The 21,385-nt window shown below is 55.6% G+C and overlaps 1 protein-coding gene across 3 annotated transcripts in view; it reads left to right on the top strand.

Annotated features, from left to right (window-relative positions):
• TBCD (tubulin folding cofactor D) overlaps positions 1-21,385 on the top strand; it is a 154,318-nt gene that overhangs the window by 19,971 nt on the left and 112,962 nt on the right. For all 3 annotated transcript variants that reach the window (XM_044247140.1, XM_044247137.1, XM_044247139.1), the window contains exons 8-12: positions 6,851-6,896; positions 8,353-8,485; positions 13,915-14,051; positions 15,228-15,288; positions 16,205-16,279. In XM_044247140.1, the coding sequence (XP_044103075.1) occupies positions 6,851-6,896; positions 8,353-8,485; positions 13,915-14,051; positions 15,228-15,288; positions 16,205-16,279 (452 nt within the window). The remainder of the gene's footprint in view (positions 1-6,850; positions 6,897-8,352; positions 8,486-13,914; positions 14,052-15,227; positions 15,289-16,204; positions 16,280-21,385) is intronic.

The raw sequence follows: 21,385 nt of genomic DNA, 5'->3' as shown, positions 1-21,385 counted from the left end.
TGCAAATTGAGGAGATTCGAAGAAGGAAAACTCAGTATTCAAAATTGCAAATGGTCTGTCACTTGTGCTTCCTTATTGCGGGTTGTGCCTTCTTGGCTCTCACTGCTCGGGTTGAGTGGCCTAATAGGACAGAGGGTGATGGGGATTCTCTTTGCGCGTTCCCTGGAATGGCCAGGAGGTGGGTGGGGACTCGTACTGCTGAAGAGGGGCTTCTTACACAGAAATACTGCGGGTGCCAGGAGGGGCAATAAAACCTCGTCTTTGCCAGTTACGATTGTAACCCTTCACGGGAAGCTTGTTTGATTTACTTCACCAGTGATAAAAGCGTAGCTCTCGGGAAGGATAGAATGTTTTGTTGCAGACACTGAAAATCGGGTAATCCCGTTCCCAGCGCCTGAGTGCCTGTGGAGGGCAAGTCCCGAAGCTGTTCTGGTTTTGCCTGGAGTCTAAGTAAATAAAAGGTGACTCCAGCCCAGGTTGAGCGGCTGTTGTTTCGGTGAGGGCGGGATGCACCAGAAATGCACATCCTGGGCTCCAGGCTGTGTTGGCTCTGCCCTTGGGTGCTTTGCTGCCCTGAGGGAGGCCTGTCTGCTGTGGGCCAGTCCTGAGCCTCAGGACGCCCTGTAGCAACACCTGTGACCCCAGGCAGAGGCGAAGGCCTTCCTCCAAGCTCCCCGCCTGTCCAAGGGAAATAACAAAGCTCTTACCTCAGAGGGTGGTGTGGAGGCTAATTAGTGCGTGTCATGCTCTTTGAAGATGAAAAGAAGCCACCTGATGATCCAGAACACTTGTCAGGGAGGCTTTGATTTCTTTCCTCTGAGGGCTCTTTGGAGAGCAGCGCTCTGTGGTTTCGCGTAGGGTTCAGCGTGGCCAGAGGACAAATGGCCCAATCGAGCCCTTGCCGGGGCAGGGTTTCGGGGGGAGGCTGGGGTAGGAGCCGTGTGAGTGTGTTTGTGCTTCAGGCTGATGCGCACCTCTGTGTTCTTGTGGGATGCAGGGGAAGTGGGAACCTTCAGTTTCCTTGTGGATTTAAGTCCACGGAGCAGCCGCCTCTGATACTGGTTGGATTCTGTGGAACTCAGCATTTTGCGTGGGGCAGGCAGCGTGGCGACATGAGCCCTGTCGAGACACGCATGCTGTGTGGCACGCCTTTAATCCCATTGGCGGGCCTGGTGTGTACACCTGCTGTGTGAGCAGATGACGTGTCCTGCTGGACAGGTGCACGCTCGCAGGCAGCCCAGCCGAGCCCACGCTTAGAGGGGAGGGGGCCTTGCTGGTCCCAGGCTCTCCGCCTCCTGGACGGAGAAGGAGCGCGCAGCGGGGCAGCTGGCATGGAGCTGGCCCAGAGCTGTGGGCCTCCTGGCCGGTGCCCTCTGTCCGTCTGGGCCTGTGGCCTCCACTGCGGGCCATGCGGGGGCCTTGTAGCTCCCACCCTCTTGGTGGCTGTGGTGAATGCGACCTGGCCGCCCTTACCCCTCCCCCTAAGCAGGTGTTTCTCAGGCTTTGTCCTTGCTGTTGGAGGGCCACTGATGTTTCTCTCTGGATTCACCCTTGACCTTCAGTTCCTGGTTCTTCTGAGTCCTACAGAGCCCTAGTTCTGCGTACCTGCTGTGCTTCAGACCCCATGAGTCCCAGATTGTGCCTGTCATTCTGTCACTTTTCCCTCCTCCTGTTGGCCCGTGGACTGAGGCCCCAGCAGCAAACAAGGGTGCTCAGGCAGGGCCCAGGTCCAGTCTTATCTGGCCTTGTGGACGAGACGTGGGGTTGTGTTGCTGACCTGGCCCTCCTTTCCTCATGTGCCGGCCACCCCCTCCGTGGCCCATCCTCCACTCTGGGGCAGGAGCTGCCCTCGGCCTAGAACGGCTCTCTGCTCTGGCACGCTCTCCACACAGGAGCTGCTCTGACGGCGGCGTCCGCCCCCTCGGTCCCTCAGCCACAGCTGTGCTTTGTCTGTGCCCCCTTCCATGCCACTGTAGAGCGAGGGGCAGAGGGCCCAGGAACGGGGCTGGGGAGCCCGAGCCGCAGAGTAGACGCCCTGCACAAGTCTGTCCTCCAGGCCCCTCCGGCAGGACACCAGGCACGGGGCAGAGTCAGGCCAAGCAGGCTGCTTGTGTTGGTTTCCCCCAGGGCTTTGGGCCCTGTGCTGTGCACCCTCGTGTGTGCCTGGTTCAGGAGAGGGTGCGCATGGCGGCGTGGGCGCGAAGCGGCAGAGGCTCTTCTCAGTGGCTTCTGGCACGGGTGTTCCTGCTCGGGTCACTGGCCCTGTCGAAGTCCCTCAGTGGGCCCAGCTCTGTGCCCGTCTAGGCCCTGGGTGAGGTATGCCACCTGCTCTCTCTCCTGCTCCTCGTTGGGTCTCCTCTCCTCACTTTCACTTGGAGGGGACAGGGCCTCTTGGGGGCCTCCTGGCTGGGGGGCGGTCCCTCTCCTCCCGCTGGCTTCAGAGCCCCTCCCTGCCCAGATGCCAGCGTGGCTTGGGGCCTGTCCCCCTCTGAGCCTGTGGCCGCACTGCTCGGGCGTGGGAATGGGGCGCGTGCTGCGCTGGCCGGCTGGTTACTAAGTTCTCTGTGGCAGGAATTGTGTCTCTGGCCCCTTCCATGCTCCCTGCGTTGGGCACGTAGGAGATGTGTGACCAGGACTTTTGGTATTTTTCAGTTGATTGAGAAACAGTTGTTTTTATCTAAAATTACTGGCTGCTGAAGCCAGTGGGAATAGCCAAGACCTCTTCGGGAGGGACCGTGTCCTGTTGATCCTGGGTCAGTGTTGTGCGTGTCCTGCTGCTCTTCCCCTCCCCTCGCGGAGCTGCCCAGGACCCTGTCTGTGGCTCTTACGGAGTGATGCCAGTCCTTCTCAGCTCTTCCGGCTTTGTGGTGTTTGAAGTTCTTCTGTAAAGCTTCTTGATGGCCTTTGTGTGGAAGGTCAGTTTGTGGAGTCTGACAGGCTCCCATGAGGCGGGGGATGGGGGGCCCCAAAGGCCACACCCAGAGTGGTCACCCTCGAGGGAAAAGAGGAGACGTCCTGCTTCTCCTGGGGACTGGAGGTGCCTCTGGTCTGGCTGGCTTGTCCCCTGAGCGGGGTGGACCTCCGCCTGGCCAGGGCCGGGCCTGGAGTGCGGCCTGGGTGGGCGCCGTCCTCAGGACACTCTGCTTCTGCATTTCTCAGGGCTTCTCTGACCAGTGTCCGCTTACTGTTATTTCTGGGGGACGGCGGCAGGCTGGCTTCGAATGCCCCTTCTCTTTTACCGCTGTGAGCCGGCAGGTGCGGTGGGTTCCAGCCAGTGGCGGTAGGAGGGTGTGTGAGACTTCCTCCCTTGGGGTGCATCCCGGGGTGACACAAAGAGGCAGCGCCATTGGGCTTTGCTGCCTTCCGTGGAGGGTGTGGCCCTGGGTGGCTTGCTGTGGCCCGGCTGAGGACCGTGGGGCAGGCTCTCCATGCCGTCCGTCCTGAAGCTGGTTGTGTCACTGCCTGATGGTGTTTACTTTTATCCCCGTTGTGTGTGACCCAACTACCATGAGGGGGCACGGTATGCTGCTTAGCACTGGGACAAGAGTCAGGAGTGCACAAAGGGAGGCGCCCGCTTTGCCTGGCTGTAGCCTGACTGCTGGTGTGTTTATGGGGTCATGTTTTCCTGGGGCGCTGGGGATGGTGCCCCACACGGAGGTGCCCAGTGGTGGGCTGGTTCCGAGGGCTCCAGCTCACGGGAGAGTCCACAGGTGCTGGCGAGAGGTACCCCTGAGCTGGTCTGGTGTCGGGGACCTTTTTCCCAGGTCCTGGGTGGAGCTGCTTTTCTTGGCCTTGACTTGGTGGTGCTCGAGGGAGCCTTAGACCAGTGTCTCCTGCTCGGCAGCAGGGCGGACCGGCTCCCGCAGCTGACAGCCTGTGATTCACAGGCCAGAGAACATGCCCCGGGGAGGAGAAGCTGCTGTGCACATTGCAGAAGAGCAGGCTTGGGTGGGTAGCAATCGAAAGGGGTGGTAGTTAGAATGATTACTAAGAAACTCCCTTTTGTTTGCACCTTGCGAGGTGCTGGTTTCTAGAACAACAGAACAGCCCTGACGGTCATTTCTCCTGGGCTGCTTGTTGGTGTTTCCTCTGATCTGAAGAGGTGTAATTGCTTATGCAGAGTGGGTGCTTTCAGAGGCGTGTGCACTTGGCTCATGTTTTATGCTTCCGTGAAAACAGTGTACTTCCCATTTCACGGCCTGGCTGAGGAACGCTTGCGACCATCCGAAGACGAGAGCATTTTTACCTGACGCCTTCTCCACTGCTGCGTGTGCCTGTACAGCCTCACGCTCTCCACAGTGAATGGCGGTGAAGGTGCCTCATTTTATGTGTAAAAGCAGACTGGGGTGTCGGGGGCGCTCAGTGGGTTAAGCGTCTGCCTTGGGCTCAGTCAGGATCCCAGGGTCCTGGGATTGAGGTCAGGATCCCTGCTCCTTGCCGAGTCTGCTTCTCCTTTCTCCCTCTGCCTCTCCCCCTGCTCATGTTCTCCCTCGCTTACTCTTTCTCAAATAAATAAATAAATCCTTGAAAAAAACCCCAAATAAATAAAATCTTAAAAAAAACCAAGACTCACAAAAATGAAGCCCTTTTCTTCATTGATTTTTTTTTCCTTCCTTTTCGTCCTTGTCCATGAGTCCGAGTCTGTTCACGAGGGGGCTGGGACTCAGTGGCCCTTCTCTTCACATGTACAGAGAGCTTGGGTTATCCTGTGGGTTCGCGGTTGGGAAGAGCAGTGGGATAGAACTCCGCTCATACCCGTAAAGGATGCAGTATTGGTTTCCGTTAGTCCAGACGGTGGCTGTGGCCGGGCCTTGGTGCTGGCCCTTCTCTTTGGGGTGGGGACTGCTAGGGGCCAAGCCAGGTGTCTCCAGGCAGGGGCCTGTCACCATCTGCCCGTGCACTGGGGTGGGGCCATGTCAGCGCCACCGTTCACCGTGTTTGTTCTGTTTTCTTACCGAGACTTTGTAAAGAATTTGGCAAATAAAGAACGTTCACAGCAAAGATCACTTCTGGCATGTCATAGTATTTTAAATTCTTACTAACTTAGTTGGTGAATGAACCCCCGAAACACTTTGGAAGATTTTATTTGAGAGAAAGAGTGAAAGAGAGAGAGGGAGCGCACAAGCAGGGGGGAGGTCAGAGGGAGAGGGAGAAGCAGGGAGCCCGACTCGATCCTAGGACCCGGGGATCATGACCTGAGCCAAAGACAGACAGCTGAGTGAGCCACCCAGCCACCCCGCAAAGAACACTTTAACCAGCCACCAAGCGCTGTCAGCTCTGTTCCCGGCTGCTCACCGTCCTTCCCTCCTTCCCCTCTGACTTTCTGCACTGGTGGGTTCTCTTTACGTCCCTACCGCGTGTCCTCCTGCTGTCCCGGTGGCGTCTGCTGTCCAGGCTTAGACAGAAGCGCCCTTACCTACAGGGTGAATTTCCCAAGTCGAGCGTTCTCTGTTGGCTAACAACCCACCCCAGACCCTGTGGCTTACAACGGCAGCCATTGTGAGGACTCTGGGCTCTGATAGTCTGGGTAGCTTGTCTGTCTCTCTAGTCCGGGTGTGGATGGGGTGCGCCATGTGGGGGCAGCTCGAAGGACTGAGCAGCTCCTTGACTCTCAGGACCTGGTGTCGGGGACGGGAGTGTAGCGCACGTGGGCGTACATACCTTCACATCTAAGACAGAAGTAGTTCTCACTCTGCTGGTTAAATACTGTTTCTGAAGGAGAGGAAATTCTTGTAAGAAATTCTTGGAAGTGCTCAATGCTAGGATTCTTTGTTTAAGGGGCTTGGATGCTTGTGTGAATTGTCCCATTTTTCTTTCTTTTTTTTTTTTTTTCTTTTTTAGATTTTATTTATTTATTTATTTGACAGAGGGAGATCACAAGCAGGCAGAGAGGCAGCAGAGAGAGAGGGGGAGACAAGCTCCCCGCTGAGCAGAGAGCCCGACGCGGGGCTCGATCCCAGGACGCTGGGATCATGATCTGCGCCGAAGGCAGACGCTTCACTGACTGAGCCACCCAGGCGCCCAATTGTCCCATTTTTTTTTGGACCTGGAAGTGGAGGGTAAAATTTTGAGTTGAGCATTCTGGAGCTTGTGAGGTCTGTGATTTGGACGTTGTTCCTGGTTACAGGATAAGGGGTGGGAGATGCCTTGCCAGGGCCCCACAGGATGAGCAAATGTGTGTGAGAAGCCCGGGGAGCCCTCTCTCCCGTGTTGACTGCGCGTGAGTGACACGCCACGAGGGCACACTTGGGCTCCCGACCTTCACGACAGCTGCTTGGGCCCGTAACTTCGACCCTTTGACACCTTTTCTTGTATACAGGTCCTCAAAGATTTTTTAAAAACAGTTTATTTATTTGAGGGAAACAGAGTGGAGTGAGAGAGAACAGGAGCTGGCGGGGGGTGGGGTGGAACAGCGGCAGGAGAGGGAGAAGCAGATTCTCCACTGAGCAGGGCGCCCGACTGGGACTCGGTCCCAGGGTGGTGGAATCCGACTTGAGCTGAAGACACAGGCTTAACTGAGCCACCCTGGCGCCCCACTCCGGTCATTAAAGAAAACCAGTGAGGTTCTTCGCTCTCCTTATGGCTGCTGCCCTCACTGGCGGCTGGGTACGTGTCACCAGCGCTGCCTTGCGCTCCCCAAGTGCACTGACCTTATGGTGGCTTTCCTACTGCACGAAGTCCTTCTCCGACATTGCCTCTCCTTCTTGTACTGCGTTTATCACGGGTAGAAACTGTTCGCTATTTTGTGGTATTTAGAGTAAAAATTATGGAAGATGCAGTGAACTGTTTTGATGATTTATGTTCTAAATTCGTAAATGCAATTGTAACATTTGACTTTTTTCTTTTAAAGGCACAAATATTTAAGCATGGAAAACGTGAAGACTGTTTACCCTATGGTAAGGGTTATTTGTAAGAGGGTGTGTTTGTGACGTGAGTTTGCCTGTTTATGGTCCAGTGTGTGTCTCTCTCACACTTGATTCGTAGTTACAAGAGTCGTAAGTTTTGTCGTACTCGGACACTGTCATAGTTCTTTGTTTTTGTTTGTTTTGTATGTGCATGTGTGCTTTAATCTGTTTTTTTTTTTTAGGCCTGTATGGGAGGTCTGGGCTCTTGATGTGCTGTGTGCCAGGTTTTGATTCTGGGGGACAGGGTGATGTGGACACACCCTGAGGTCTCTGGCTCACCTCCTGGGACACCAGTCACAGCTGCTGTGTCTCTGCAGCCAGGGTCACGGCTTTGACCTTTTCCCCCATACTCGTAATTTTAGACAGAAGCTCAGTTTATGATCATAAACTCTGTGATTCTTGCTGCAGAGAAGTTTACTACCTGGACCAAGAGAAATTTCTTGCAGGGATATATTTTAGAAGATTTGTGAATAATTTGTGAAAAATTGTGAATAAATTTTGAATAGTAGAGCCTATATTTTAAAGAAATTTTCATTATGGAAAATTTCAGCCACGTATAAAGGAAGAGAGAGCAGAGTAGCGAACTCCCGCAGTTCTGTCCCAGGCTTCACGTTTTCCAGTCATGGGCGTCTCGGCTCCCTGTGCTCCTCCTCGGCGCGCCCGCCCGCCGCCTTCCCTGCGTCTGTTGCAGCCTGTACCCCAGAAGATAGGTAGGGTGCTTCTGGGGCCAGGCGCTGGTGCTGCCGTCGCGCCTGGAGACACAAGCAGCCTTTGCTCAGCGTTGTCACACGGCCTCCTCAGTGGACGCTGGGTCTGTTTTACGTCCCCGTCACCCGTCGCCGCGTCAGTCACTCGCGCTGTTTGGGTCCTTGCGCAAGTGATTCAGATGCTGTGACAACTTGTCTTGAGACGTTGCCCTCCTTGTCTCCTACGAAATGCCGTCTTGTGCATTCTCCTGGCCCCGGTTTCCCCGTAATGCCACCTCGTCCCCCGCCACCAGCCTTGGCAGCACAGGGCCCTGACCACCCATTTTCCTGTTTGGGGAGACCCCTCCCCACTGGGCTGGGCCCATGATGTTTGCACAATTTCTTATAATCCACTGTGTTTCGCATAAGCTGTTCTTTGCTTTGTGTGGCTTCCCGCTCTTTCTGGGGCTCCTCTGTTTCTTTTCTGTTTTGTTTTTGCCAGCCTGCACACTTGTGGCTTCAAAGTGAGAAAGTTGAGCAGGTTCAACTCTCGCTGCGCTTGGGAAATGACGTGGGATAAGGGGTTCTCTATGAAGCAGAGCTTCAGGGGTCCATGGTACATCTGGCCGTCACACCGCATCTGGGGCCTGTACATCCCTCTGTGGTTTTAATGTTGTGGGGGCCAAACCCAGGGGGTGTAGTTTGGGAGACCATAGAAGACCCTTCCCACCAGTCTGAGCTGCGTATGCTGTTGTTTGCAGCCGCCACCGTTCTCGAGTGCCTGGAGGGCTGCCGGCTGCCCGACAGCAACCAGACCCTGCTCCGGAAACTTGGGGTGAAGCTTGTGCAGCGGCTGGGACTGACATTCCTGAAGCCCAGGGTGGCGACGTGGAGGTTGGTAGAGCAGGGTCGGGGAGGTCGGTGGGGCGGTAGGCGGGGCTGCGGTGACCGTGACCGAGAGCACTGTTATCTTCTGTTTCCACTTCATTTCCTTCGTCTCAGCAGTGTTTCTGACTTGGAAAGGAAAAGTTTTCCTTTTAGTTTTTTTCTGTCTCTACGTCTTTCAGGTAGGATAACAAGCTGGATTGATTTTGCATTTTATGTGACCTTACTCAGGTGCAGTATGACTTTACCAGTTTGGCCTCATTATAGGGAAAGCCCCATTAATGAGAAAGCACAGTGGAAGCGCCTTTCGGAGGACGTAAGCTCTCACTCCTTCAGCTGCCTTTGCCTGCAACAGAAGCGGTCTTAACTAACCATCTGACGTTAACAGATGCCTTTTGAATTAGTGGCTTCCGCAGAAGCAGGCTTCTGCTGTGCTCGGAGTACTGTGTTTTCGTTTTTTGTATTTTTTTTTTAAGATTTTATTTATTTATTTGACAGACAGAGGTCACAGGCAGGCAGAGACACAGGCAGAGAGAGGAGGAGGCAGGCTCCTCACTAAGCAGAGAGCCCGACGTGGGGCTCGATCCCAGGACCCTGGGATCATGACCTGAGCTGAAGGCAGTGGCTTAACCCACGGAGCCACCCAGGCGCCCCGGAGTACTGTGTTTTTAACAGTCTTCAGGTTTTCTGTTTTGTTTTTGTATTTTTGTGAGGAACAAGAACGAAGTTCTGTGTTTGTTCGTTTCTCGCGTTTGCAGTATTCCTTGAGGACGTCCTTGGCCTGAGAGTCTTTGCTGTAGTCCTTCACCAGCACACGACTATGCCAGCCACTTTACGGGGTCTCCCTTCCCGGTCAGTTTTACAGAGGCCCATCCGTTGCCCTCGTTTCCTGTTGTCGTTGGTCTTAATTAGGTCGACGTGCTCAGCACAGCCTCCACCGGCTTCACATGCGTGGGCCCCTCACAGTTGCCGCGGCTGCACAGAGATGGCTCTGGCAGCTTCGTCAAGTCCACGTGTGAGGCCTCCATGGGTGGGGTGGTCTTCAGCCCCCTGTAAAGCACTGTTAATGTCCATGACCCCTCCAGGGCCATCCTTGGCCATGGCGGTGGGTTATGGGGGAACTAGTTTTTGGGTCATACAGCTGATTCTGTAAGAAGCTGTTTATGAGACTAAATGCCAGTGGTCCGTTTCCAAAATGCCGTGGGAAATTAATATTCAGGGGGTGCCCGGGTGGCTCAGATGGTTAAACTCTGCCTTCGGCTCTGGTCATGGTCCCAGGATCCCGGGATTGAGCCCCATGTCGGGCTCCTTGCTCAGTGGGGAGCCTTCTTCTCCCTCTTTCTGTCGCTCCCCCTGCTTGTGCTCACTTCTCTCTCTCCCCTTCTCTCTGACAGGTAAATAAAAGCTTTTTTTAAAAAAAATTATTTATTTATTTATTTGACAGAGATCACAAGCAGGCAGAGAGGCAGGCAGAGAGAGGAAGAAGCAGGCTCCCTGCTGAGCAGAGAGCCCAATGTGGGGCTCGATCCCAGAACCCCAGGATCACGACCTGAGCCGAAGGCAGAGGCTTTAACCCACTGAGCTACCCAGGTGCCCTGACAAATAAATAAAATCTTGGAAAAAAACAAAAAAAAGGAAAATTAATGTTCAGCACTGTGTTAGGGTTCTGCAGGGACACAGAACCAACAGGCTGAGTGGATGTGTGTGCCTGTGTGCAGATGCTTCTAAGGCATTGGCTCACGTGGCTGTGGAGGCTGGCAAGTCCCGACACCTGCCGGGTGAGTGAGAAGGCAGGGGACCCAGGAGAGCTGACAGCGGCATTGGAGTTTAAAGGCACAAAGAATTCCTTCCTACCCCAGAGGAGAGTTGGCCTCTGTTGTGTTCCGGTCTTCAACTGATTGGACGAGGCCCACCCACACTGGGGAAGGCAGTCTGGTTTATTTAGTCTACCAACTTAAAAGTTCATCTCACCCAGAAACACTCAGAAGCACACACAGAATAATGCTTGACGACTATCTGGGTGCTCTGTCTCTCAGTCGAGTTGACGTATAAAATTAGTCATTGAAGGGGAGTAACTCGGCACCATAATTACTTTGTTCGGTTTGCATTTCCATGTCCGTTTAATGGAAGTCAGCCCTCTTGCTACTTTTTCTGTCTCTTCCATATTCATTTTTTTCCTCTTCATTTTATCTCCTCTGTTACATTTTTGTTCAGTTTTCAGTGTCCTTCTTCTGTTGGCTCTCTCCCCTTGACGAGGAGGTAGGCTGGTAACTCGCTGGGGCTGCTCCCTCTTCCTGAGACCTTGTCAGGGTGGTCTTGTTCCCGTTCCTTTTCCCTGGAGCGCACGCTCCTCACTTCAGCGCACGGCTGGTTGGTCTGCCTTGGTGGGCCCCCATCCCAGGGACTCCCCAGGGTTACGTAGACTCTGTACAGTCGGCAGCGCAGCTCAGCCTCCCAGCTGCTCTCACACGGTGCTTCTGGGCCTGCCTGTCCTCGCACATCTTAGTGGTCGTGCAAGGGTCCAAGGAGACGTCTGTGCAGTTACGGGTTTCCCTCTTAGAGCTGCTTTTCCTCCAACGCTTGTCTCCAGATAGTCGCAGTCTCTCTAGTCATGAATCTCTTCTCATCCACCGGGCAAGACTGTTCCTCTCGGCCTGGGCTCTTTCCCCTGTGCTGTGGTTTAGACAGTGCCTTTGGGGAGGAAGAGAGATGTGAAAGTGGGGTGCCCCGGGCACCTCCCTGCTGTGTGGAACGGAATCCCAGTCTGGGTTGTCCTCTCGTGTGTGCCAGTGGTGGCTGGCTTAGGACTTAGTTGGTTGCAGAAGGGTCAACCCGACAGCAGCCTGAAGTCAATCATCTTTGTAGTTTCTGGTTACTGTGGGTCAGGGTGAGTGCTTTTCCTGTGAAATAATCAGGATGTGTCCTGATGTGAGGAGGCAGGAGCCAGGACGACACCATTGTTAGGCCCTGTGCTGGGCAGTTGGTGGTCTTGAGGACAAGCCTGTGGTGGCTGGCGTCATTCTCCCCACATCAGTTACCTCCTGGTGTGGTAGGTAACTGTGGAGCCGCTGCTCCGTTCCGATGTCAGCTCTGAGGTGTGGTTTTTCTCCACACCAGCCAGCTCCTGGGTCTCACAGTTCCGACACTGTCTACCCGAAGGTAGTGTCTAGTTCCTCATGACGCCTGAGGTTAAGGGCTCAGTCCGAGGAGATGGTCGTGTCTCACCCCCTCAAACCCCCGTTACTATTTTTTTTTTTTTGACAGAGATCACAAGCAGATGGAGAGGCAGGCAGAGAGAGACAGAGAGAGAGAGAGAGAAGCAGGCTCCCCGCTGAGCAGAGAGCCCGATGCGGGACTCGATCCCAGGACCCCGAGATCATGACCCGAGCCTAAGGCAGCGGCTTAACCCGCTGAGCCACCCAGGCGCCCCAGATCCCGTTACTCAGATGCCAGTGGCAGGTCCGGGTTGTCCCCTGTGCTTTGACCAACCAGTTACAAATTGGGATTCCCACATCTCTCTCCTCAGGCTCCGGTAACGTGCTGGAGAAACTCACAAAACTCACAGAAACATTTTGTGTGCTAGATCCCCAGTTTATAATAAAAGGATACAACTCAGGAACAGCCAGAAGGAAAAGATGCCCAGGGCGAGGTGTGGGGGAAGGGCTGCCCTGTCTGCACACACCACTCTCTCCGGGTCGGGTCTCCACGCCCTCACCAGCCCAGGAGCTCTCCAAACCAGGTTCTTTTGGATTTTTATGGAGGCTTCATTACAGGGGCATGATTGATGAAATCATTGGCTGTTGGTGATTCATTAAACCTCCAGCCCCTATTCCCTCTCCGGAGGTCAGGGGGTGACCTCCAGTCACATGATTGGTTTCCATGGTGACCAGTCCCCATCCTTAGGTGACCTGGGAGCTTTCCAAAGGTCACTTCATGAACATAAATGAAGACGCCTTAATCCAGAAATGGACAAAGACCCAATGTAGATTTCTTATTGTAAATGACAACATCACAGTTATGTTACAGAGTATCCCCAAATTTAGCAGCTTAAAATGACGCATTTTTAATGTGCCTATTTCTTTGGATTGGGAATGGGTGTCCTGTGGTCAGGGTCTGTCTAAGGCTTTAGGAAGGTGTTGGCCAGTGCAGCTGCCATCTCCAGGCTCTCCTTGCTTGTGGGGGGCACCCAAGCACGCCCCGGTCATTAGGCCTCCATTCCTTGTGGGCTCTCTGCTGGGGGCCTCCCAGAGTTCTTGCTGTGGGGCTCTCCATAGTGCAGTGCACAGCGTGGGCGCGTGCTCTGAGTGAGGGCGTGGCAAGACGGAAGCCACAGTCTTCCTGAGCCTTCTTGGGAGGGACGTCCCCTCGCTGCTGTGGCCTCCCGATCTGAAGGAGTCCTTGGGTTTGGGGGGACACCAAGGGGAGAGGACTGCATGAACATCTGAAGGTGGGCCGCCGGGGGCTGCCTGCCACCGCACTTGCTTGAAAACGGAGTTGGAAACTGGTCTGGGGAGTTAATGAGCTGTTGCAGGCTGCCCTTAGCAGTGCCTGGGCTGGGTCGGGTTCTGTGCTCTGTCTGCGAAGCACCGGTTGTCTGCGCTTGGAAGTCCGCCTCGGGCTGCAGCCCCAGGTGCGCTCTGTACCCGGACTTGGGCACCTTCTGTGCTCCAGGCCACCCGCCCGTCTGGCCCATATGTGCTAGCCTCGGTGTGGTGCCCTGGTGCCCACCTTCCAGGAGGAAAGGTGGCAGTGACGGGCCTTCCTGCGTGTCCTTGCATCTGTCCCGTCACAAGCCTCTGGTAGGACCTCCTTTGACAGATGGGGGAAGTTGGCGGCCAGAGCTTCAGGAGCCGTGCAGTCAGACATGGGAGCCGGCCTGTGCTTGTGCCCTCATGGCACTCGGGTGATGCCTGTGGCCTCAGCTCAGACGGGGGAGGGGGCAGGGAGGACGGTGCCTGCTGGGGCTTGAGAGGAAGGCTCTGCAGACCGTGTCTGCAGGCGCTGGCCAGTGAGTGAGCTCTAGAGGGCAGGGGGGCGAAGGGCCTGGGGGGCAGTAGGGACAGGAGGCAGAGCGCCTTGTGAATAAGGCTGACGCCCGTGGGCCCCACGCGTGCCCTCGCTGCTGCTTCTGTCGAGCACACTGCTGTGGTCCTGCTCGGTCCTCTGTCTGCCCCCAACCCTGCACGGCACTCGGACTTCTGGGAGCACAGCCTCTCTGTTCTCTGGCTCAGAGCGGTCGTTCCGGGTCTTGGCAGCCCTCGTGGACGCCCGCGGTGACTCCCTGCTCCTTCCGTCTCGTTTCTGTGAGACACACGGAATTGTCCCAGGCACCCGCTAAGACTCTAAGGGACACTAAGTTTCTGACCTCAGTCATCAGGGCACCTTCTTGGGCGCGAGCTGGAGCGGCGGCGGGTCTGAGGTGGCGCTTCTCTGTGCAGGTACCAGCGAGGCTGCCGCTCGTTGGCCGCTAACTTGCAGCTCTGCGCCCAGAGTCAGAGCGAGGCGAAGACGCACGTGGAGACCCCCGACAGCGACGGAGACTATGACATCCCCGAGGAGGTGGAGAGCGTGATAGGTGGGTAGCGGGCCTGCCGCGCTCTGGTCCTGGGGGTGCTGGTGGGGCTCCTCTGAGGGGCCTTGCGCTGGCTGCGTGCCTTCCTCCCCGCTTTGTGCTGGCGTCACGCGGCCTTCCGTGGCCCTCCCCACCCTCACCTTTATGGAGCTTGTGGCCGCTGGCCTGTGGTCCTGATGCCCGTGGCTGTTTCGGCCCTGGCCCTGTCACTGTGTTTACTGGCTGCCTCCCATGTGCGAGCCCTTGTATTTCTACCGCAGTACCTGCCCTCAGCCCTCCACTGTGCCTTACCTGGGTGCATCCGGCCTGTGGCCTCAGGCCTTCTCCTGGGGCGACAAAGTAGTGGCTTCCCTGACCCGACATACGTGCAGTGACCCTCCCGCTGCAGACCTGCAGAGCTCTGGGCCCTGCCCTCCTCTTACCCGAGAGAGTGTCTCCTGCTCACGGAGTGGGGCCGAGCCGCACAGCAGCAGCCTCGCACACCTGCCCGCCTTCCCCCACCCCTCCTTGCCAGGTTCCCCCTGTCCCCCACTGAGGGGTCTCCCGCTGTCCGTGAGGGACAGTAGCACACCTCCCCTAGTGCTGGCTCTTCCTCATGTCCTCGCTCCTTCCTTTCACCGTGAGCTGCTTCCCAGAGTTGTCTACACCTACTGCTCCCCCCACTTCCAAGGTCCTACACTGCCCCGGGCAGAGTGAACTTGACCTCTTCACGGGCTCCTGTCCTTCCTCCATGCTGGGCCTTCTCAGGCTGCCTGGGTGCCCTCGGTCAAGGTTTCCATTGAGTGGGACATGTCAGGCCCTTACCGAGAGGCCTCTGACATCTCCCCACTTCTTTGGGCCTCTGCGTGGCTCTTCCTAAAGTCTGGCCTGTGCCTGAGACCCCAACCAGAGCCCGTTTCCTGCCCCTTGCAGACACTGATCTCTGGGGAGTCTTCCTCACTGGTGCTTTCTGCCCTGATGGGTGGGTCTACTTTTTAGCAACAATGGCAAAAGTTGGCTTTAAATCATTATTTAAAAACAAAGAAAAGGAGATGTTTTCTCCTTATAATTAAAATGATTAATGTGATTCCCTTCATGGTGCTCATGAGGGACACCTTCAGTCTGGGAGATGAAGAACTTACCTTAGAACAGGGGTGAGTGCGTGGAGCTCATGGGCCTGGCCTTCCTCTGTCCTTGCAGAGCAGCTGCTGGTCGGGCTGAAGGACCAGGACACGATCGTGCGGTGGTCTGCGGCCAAAGGGTAGGTGCCCGGCGTCGCACTGGGGGGAGCTGGGCCTGGGGCCGGCGGCTTATAAAGGAACCTTCCTGCCGTTCAGCCCTTCATGTGCGACTGAGAGCTGTGAACCACTTGGAGGGTTTTAGAAGGTGGAATAGTTTTTTCTAATATATGTTTGTTGCTTTATTTCTCATTTTAAAAAATCATTATTGGGGAATGAGGCTCCTTCATGTTCTTCACTTTCTGGCTAGAGTGGACAGAATTATGAGCATGCCCAGTTTGCCTTTCTTTACCTTTCAGATGTTCCTGTTCTTGCTCAGCGTAGCCCCTGTCCGCCGCCTGCACAGGCAGGCATAGCCCCCATGTAGCGAGCAGGTGCTAGCACAGCCTTATCCAGTCCCAGAGCCCCTGAGCGGGGAGGTGGTGTTGGTCTGCTCTTACGTCTGAGGGAACGGCCTGCAGAGAGGTGCCTGCGTGGAGAAGGCGTTCACTTTGGCAGCAGGCAGCCTCTGCGCCCAGAGTCCCATGTGGGTGGAGTGGGCTGGGCAGGGAGGGAGCCTGGGCAGGGAGCCTCCTGCCCGGGCAGGAAGGTCGGGGGTATCTAGCAGGGCATCCCGCCAGGTGAAGGGTGGTCTGGGGGGGGGTTGTCAGGGTATCAGGCCTGGGGCTGGGTGCCATCGACCATGAGTGGCCGGCTGCTGCCCTGTGGGCGAGGCCCCCCCTTTGTCTCCCTCCCCTCAGGAGATGTCTGTGTCGGTCGGTGTATGTCACTAGGGTGAGGCTCCCTAACAGGCCTTGTGTAGAGCGCGTGTGAGCCTGGCTCTGGGTCTGCCACTCGTTCCTGTTCTCTGGAGGGAGGGAAGTTGTTGGGGCAGCTCCTCGTTGACTGTCCTCTCACCACGGGCTGCTGATGCTGATGGACGGCGCCTCTCTTTTTCAGAATCGGCAGGATGGCTGCGAGGCTTCCCAAAGAGCCGGCGGATGATGTGGTTGGGTCCGTGTTGGATTGTTTCAGGTATGTGAGAAGATCAAAGGGGGACACACTTCTGGTTAAAAGCTGCGGCAGTTCTTCCCGCGTCCATGTGCGTTTTCTTTCAGCTGAGCTATTTGTCAGAGCTTCCAGAGCCTTTTTGTTTTCCTTCTGAAGTTAAATTTGAAAACTCTAGTTATTTCTGTTCTATTTTTTTCTTTCTTTCTTTTCTTTTTTTTAAGATTTTATTTATTTATTTGACAGACAGAGATGACAAGTAGGCAGAGAGAGAGTGGAGGAAGCAGGCTCCCTGCCAAGCAGAGAGCCCGATGCGGGCTCGATCCCAGGACCCTGAGACCATGAACTGAGCTGAAGGCAGCGGCTTAACCCACTGAGCCACCCAGGCGCCCCTGTTATATTTCTTTTATCAGCTTAAATCCCATTACATTTAGTATTTATTTATTTGATATTTTATTTATTCATTTGAGAGAGAGAGAGAGAGAGAGAGAGCACAAGGAAGGGGAGAGGGGGAGAGGGAGAAGCAGACTCTCTGCTGAGCAGGGAGCCCGATGCGGGACTTGATCCCAGGACCCTGGGATCATGACCTGAGCCGAAGGCAGACACTTAACAGTCTGAGCCACCCAGGCGTCCCAAATCCCATTACATTTGAAAACTTTAAGAAGAAAAAGGTGGTTTTGAACATGTACATACATCGATATCATTCTTCGAAGAAACCTGGGGTCATTGGGGTGACATCTGAGAGAAGGTCTGTGGTGTGGCATGTTCTAGATCTGCCTCTGTGGTAGCTGCTTGCCGCATGTGGCTGTGGACCTTACAAAGAGGCTTGTTTGACCTAGTGTGAATTCTGCTTTTAAAAAAATTCTACATTTAATTTAATTTTATTGGATTTAAATTAAAACAGTGGCATGTGGTGGGCGCCTGGATGGGCTCAGTTAAGTGTCTGGCTCTAGATTTGGGCTCAGGTCGTGATCTCCGATGGGGTAAGGTTGAGCCCTGCGTCAGACTTCATGCTGGGAGTGGGGCTTGCTTGGGATTCTCTCTCTTCCATTCCCTGCCACCTCTTAAAAAAATTCAAAGATTAATAGTCACATGGGGTCATGGTTGTGTTTTATCTGGCTTAGCCTTTCTGGAGGCATCTGGGAGGCCCTTGGTTGGCCCATGATGTGGGTGTGGGCAGGGATGTCTATGCAGGCTCTGGGTTTTTGGAGTCTGAGTCTGGGTCTTGCGGGCAGGAGCAGGGCAGAGACCCGGGCAGTGTGGCGTGGTCTTGGGCGCACTGTGGCGTGCAACGCATCTTTGGTACGGTTCGTCCCAAAGGCCTCTTAACTTTGCCTGTGGAAACCTCTCTCTGGGTTTGGGAAGCAGGTGTTTCTAAGAAGGGTGTTGCTGGGTGGTCCCCAGTTGTTTTCTTCTGGGGCTGCCAGGGCATGTGGGTAGGGAGAGGAGCTGCCTGCCCTGGCGGGTGCTCGGTCCTAAGCGTCAGTGGCCAAGACTGCGCCGGGAGCACCCACAGCATGCGTGTCTCCTCCGGCCTTTCCCTGGCACTTCATTTCCAGCCCGCTCTCTGACGGCTGGAGGAGTTCAGGATGTCAAGTGTCCCCTTGTTCAGAGTGACAGGGCTGCTTGTGTGGCCAGTATGTCTTCAGGGGAAACTGCCTGGCGGGCAGCCTGTTCTCCTGCTGTGACTGTGGGGGAGGAGAGTGCTCCCCATCCGTGTGCGGGTTCTGCTGGCTTGGCTTAGGGTGTCCTCTTGGGCTTTTTGGGGGTGCAGCGGTGAGTGTGCGGATGGTGCGGGATCCCGCTGGTCCCGAGCGCAGCGGCGAGTCCCCGGGCAGCGACTAGTGGCGGTGCTTGCGTGGCTGTGGTGGAGCTCCCTGGTCTTGGGAGAGGGCAGCACTTTGAGCCAGGCCTTGGGAGGGTGGAAAGCACCAACGCCCCGCACCCCCAGCCCGCACCCCAAGCCTGTCCTCCCTGGCCCCTTTGCCTAGGCATGGCAGGTCAGCCTCAAGTCTTTTCTTGTTTCTTCCTCAGAGCGTTTCTGCACGGACCCTCTGGGGTCTCTCTCCCCAGCCCTCCCTCGGGCTCTCCCTTGCCCGGCTTTTTCCTTCCCTTCACACCTGCACTCTCCGCCCCCCTGTTGGTGGCGTCCCTGGTCCCAGCTTTCCTGGTGGTGGCCATTCCAGTGCTCCCACACCTCCCTCACCACTCACTGCACCACTGCCTGGAGGCCTAGGGCCCTTGACCTTGTGTGTCTCCATCAAACTCCTAGAACATATTTTCTACTGGCCAGACATACGGCCCTTTGTCCTGGCCTGCACCTGTGGTCTCCTTCATTCATCCTTGATAGTTTAGTCTGCAGACACATCTCTGCCTTCGTCTTCCTCTAGTCTTTGTATTTAGTGGAGGGTAGAAACTGCTTTACCGCTTGCTTCCCAGGGTTGGCAGCCCAAAGTGACAAGCGGGACATCGAGGGAAAGGACCTGAGTGCAGAGTCAGCCTTTCCCTGGATGGGTGTGACGGACCCGGCTGCGGGACTGGGCACAGAACGGAGTCACCCTCAGCCCAGCCCAGAATGCTTGAGCGCCTGGAAAGCAGGAGCCTGCTCGGTGGAGGGGGTGGGGCTGCAGGACGGGCAGATGGCCTGGCACAGATGCCGGTACCATCTCGTCCCTCCTGCTGTGTTCTCCTGGAATAGGCTCTTCTGAAGGGGCCGTCACAGGGTGTTAATTCCGTCATCGGAGCGTACCCCACTCCCAGGACTGCCCTTCACTCCCTGCTGCGTCTGCAGGCCCGGTTCTGTGGAACGAAGCCACACCTGTCCCCAGGGGGCCCTACGGTGAGCCCCACTGGACCGGTGTGAGTGGCCGTCATCCAGCTGCCGCTCCCTTCCCTATGTGCACCCCCGGGACGTGCGGCCGGCAGTCCGTGCCTGCGGCCCTGCCCCCTTAGAAAACAATGCTTTAGCCCCTTGCTGGCCCCAGCAGTGTCCCCTCAGGGCAGAGCCCCAGATATAGTGTGTGTAGACCAGCAGTCTGGTCCGCCTCAGAAGCAGAGGCGCTGCGGGAGGGGGGCAAGGCCCTGGTGGCCTGTCCAGGGTGTAGTGTTGGCCGTCTGAACTTAGCTGCACGGGGGTCTCCAGGTAGCGGATAGACGGCAGCCCCAGGTCCCAGGCGTAGGTGTGCTGTGGGTGCTGTGACTTCTCGGAATCTCTGTGACATTGAGAAACCTTTGGTGGAACCCCGTGGCCCTGGGAGCAGCAGGAGATGCGCCACATGGCTCCTTTCCGTTCGTCTCCTAGTTTATCTCTGCGTTTGACTGGGTACTGTTTTACTTAAAAATTCAAAACGAAAGGAAAGATGATGAAGTGTTTCTCTCTGACCTGCCCCAGCACACAGTGTCCCCTCCTCCTGGTACCCCAGGGGCACCGTTTTTCTGTGTCCTTCCAAGATAAATGAGAATGTCTTCACTGTTCCTTCTACACTGACGGTCGCTTGCCCTCCACATGCTCCGCTTGGTCATTTTTGGGGTCATTCTCCTTTGGTGCTTCCCACTGCCCTTGGGGAGATGAGGCTAGGGTCCCTGAGGCCTTTGTGGCTTTTCTCTCTTGAATCTGCCCACTCATGGCTGTGCCGTTTGCTGGTCTTGACGCATCTGTAACCCTGTACCCGCTCAGGATTGCCCTGCACTTGGGTCTGGGCGGAGCCTGCCCTCAGCCCCTCGGCCGAGCACTGGCGTTCCCTGGCTCAGCCGAGGCAGTGACGCTCCTGCTGTTGGTCTGCGTGTTTGCGTCCACGTCTGCTTGTGCAGGTGCGGCCTTGAGTGGGCAGAAGTCTGGCTGCAAGCCAGGCGCTGTGCCGGGGAGGCACTGTTCCTGGGTCCCCCCCCGGAGTGGGCAGAGTAGGGGCCGGCAAGGCGAGGGTCTTCCTTGTCCTGTTCTTCCTCAAGCCGCAGGCCTGATGGAGGTCATGCCGCCCTTCCGCAGCCGTTGACAAACCGCAGTCCATTTAGTTTGGAAACAGACATTGGTGTAACTGGTGGTTGTTTTACTGATAATTGAGTCATCATAACGCTGATCTTTTTAAGGTTCTTTAAAATGTTATCAAATCTTCTGAAAAGCATACAGCATCTCTTTCCAGTTAAAATCCTAAAGCACACAAAGTGCAGTATTCAATTTTGATATGGTCAAATAGCCTTTGTGACAGACATTTAGAAAAATACCTGGAGCTTAAAAATTTATAATTGTCAGTAGAAATTGGCACTGGTTGGTGGTGAGGGCCGGGGCAGCACCTTCGTCTGTCTCAGGGAGTGTGTGTCCGCGGGCCCGTGCGCTGGGGCGGGACTCGCCGAGCGGCTGTTGGGTGAGCAGAGGGGCCTGCGCTCTGTCCTTTCTGAATGTTCCTGTGTTGTTGCTAGCGAGGAGTGCAGTTTATCTGGTTTTCGTAAACATTTCTGTGTCATCACTTGATGATTTAGAATAGGAAAGAGCCCTTTAACGTCTCTTGCTTTTGGCGACGTGTATTTCCACGTTTATTTTGGCAGCCAAGTGGAGACACTCTCAGGAGAGCCCTTGCCCGTCTAAGAAGCGCTTCTCAGGATCCGTGGTGCCAGGGTAGTGCTTGGAAGTCAGGGCGCTCCCAAACTACTTCCGGAGACATTTCATTAGTGTACAGTTTTACTACGACTTGATTAATTACAGTTGTTTATTAAAAGCCAGTGTGTCAAGTAGTGCAAAACCGTTCTCTGAATGGCATTTCATTCTCCCTGTTTAATCTCTCCTTCAAGTCAGGCGAGGAGGAAAGGAGGTCTCCCTGTCCCTTTCTGCTAACATAGGCTGGCCTGAATTTGATAGAATCGCTGGGCCACGAGGCCCCAGGTTTAGTGCCTCGAATGGGGTCAGTCGCTGGGCGTGTCGTCCGCCGGCACACGCTGCTGTGACAGGAGCCCTGTGCAGAGCCTGCGGGTCTCGCTGACGCGCATCTGCGGCTTCTCTGTGTCGGCAGCATGTGGAGCCCACCTAGGACCGGTGCTTGTCGTTGGGAGATCGGAAGAGAGGTGCCCGAACATAGTGCTTCCCTTTAATGAAGCTGCAGTGTTTTACTTCCGTAGCCAGTGGACTGTTGGGAGACTCAC

Source organism: Neovison vison, chromosome 5 (assembly GCF_020171115.1).
Source record: "Neovison vison isolate M4711 chromosome 5, ASM_NN_V1, whole genome shotgun sequence".
NCBI lineage: Eukaryota > Metazoa > Chordata > Mammalia > Carnivora > Mustelidae > Neogale > Neogale vison.
The sequence above is the reverse complement of the archived record's forward strand: the minus strand, read 5'-3'. Positions and strand labels throughout refer to the sequence as shown.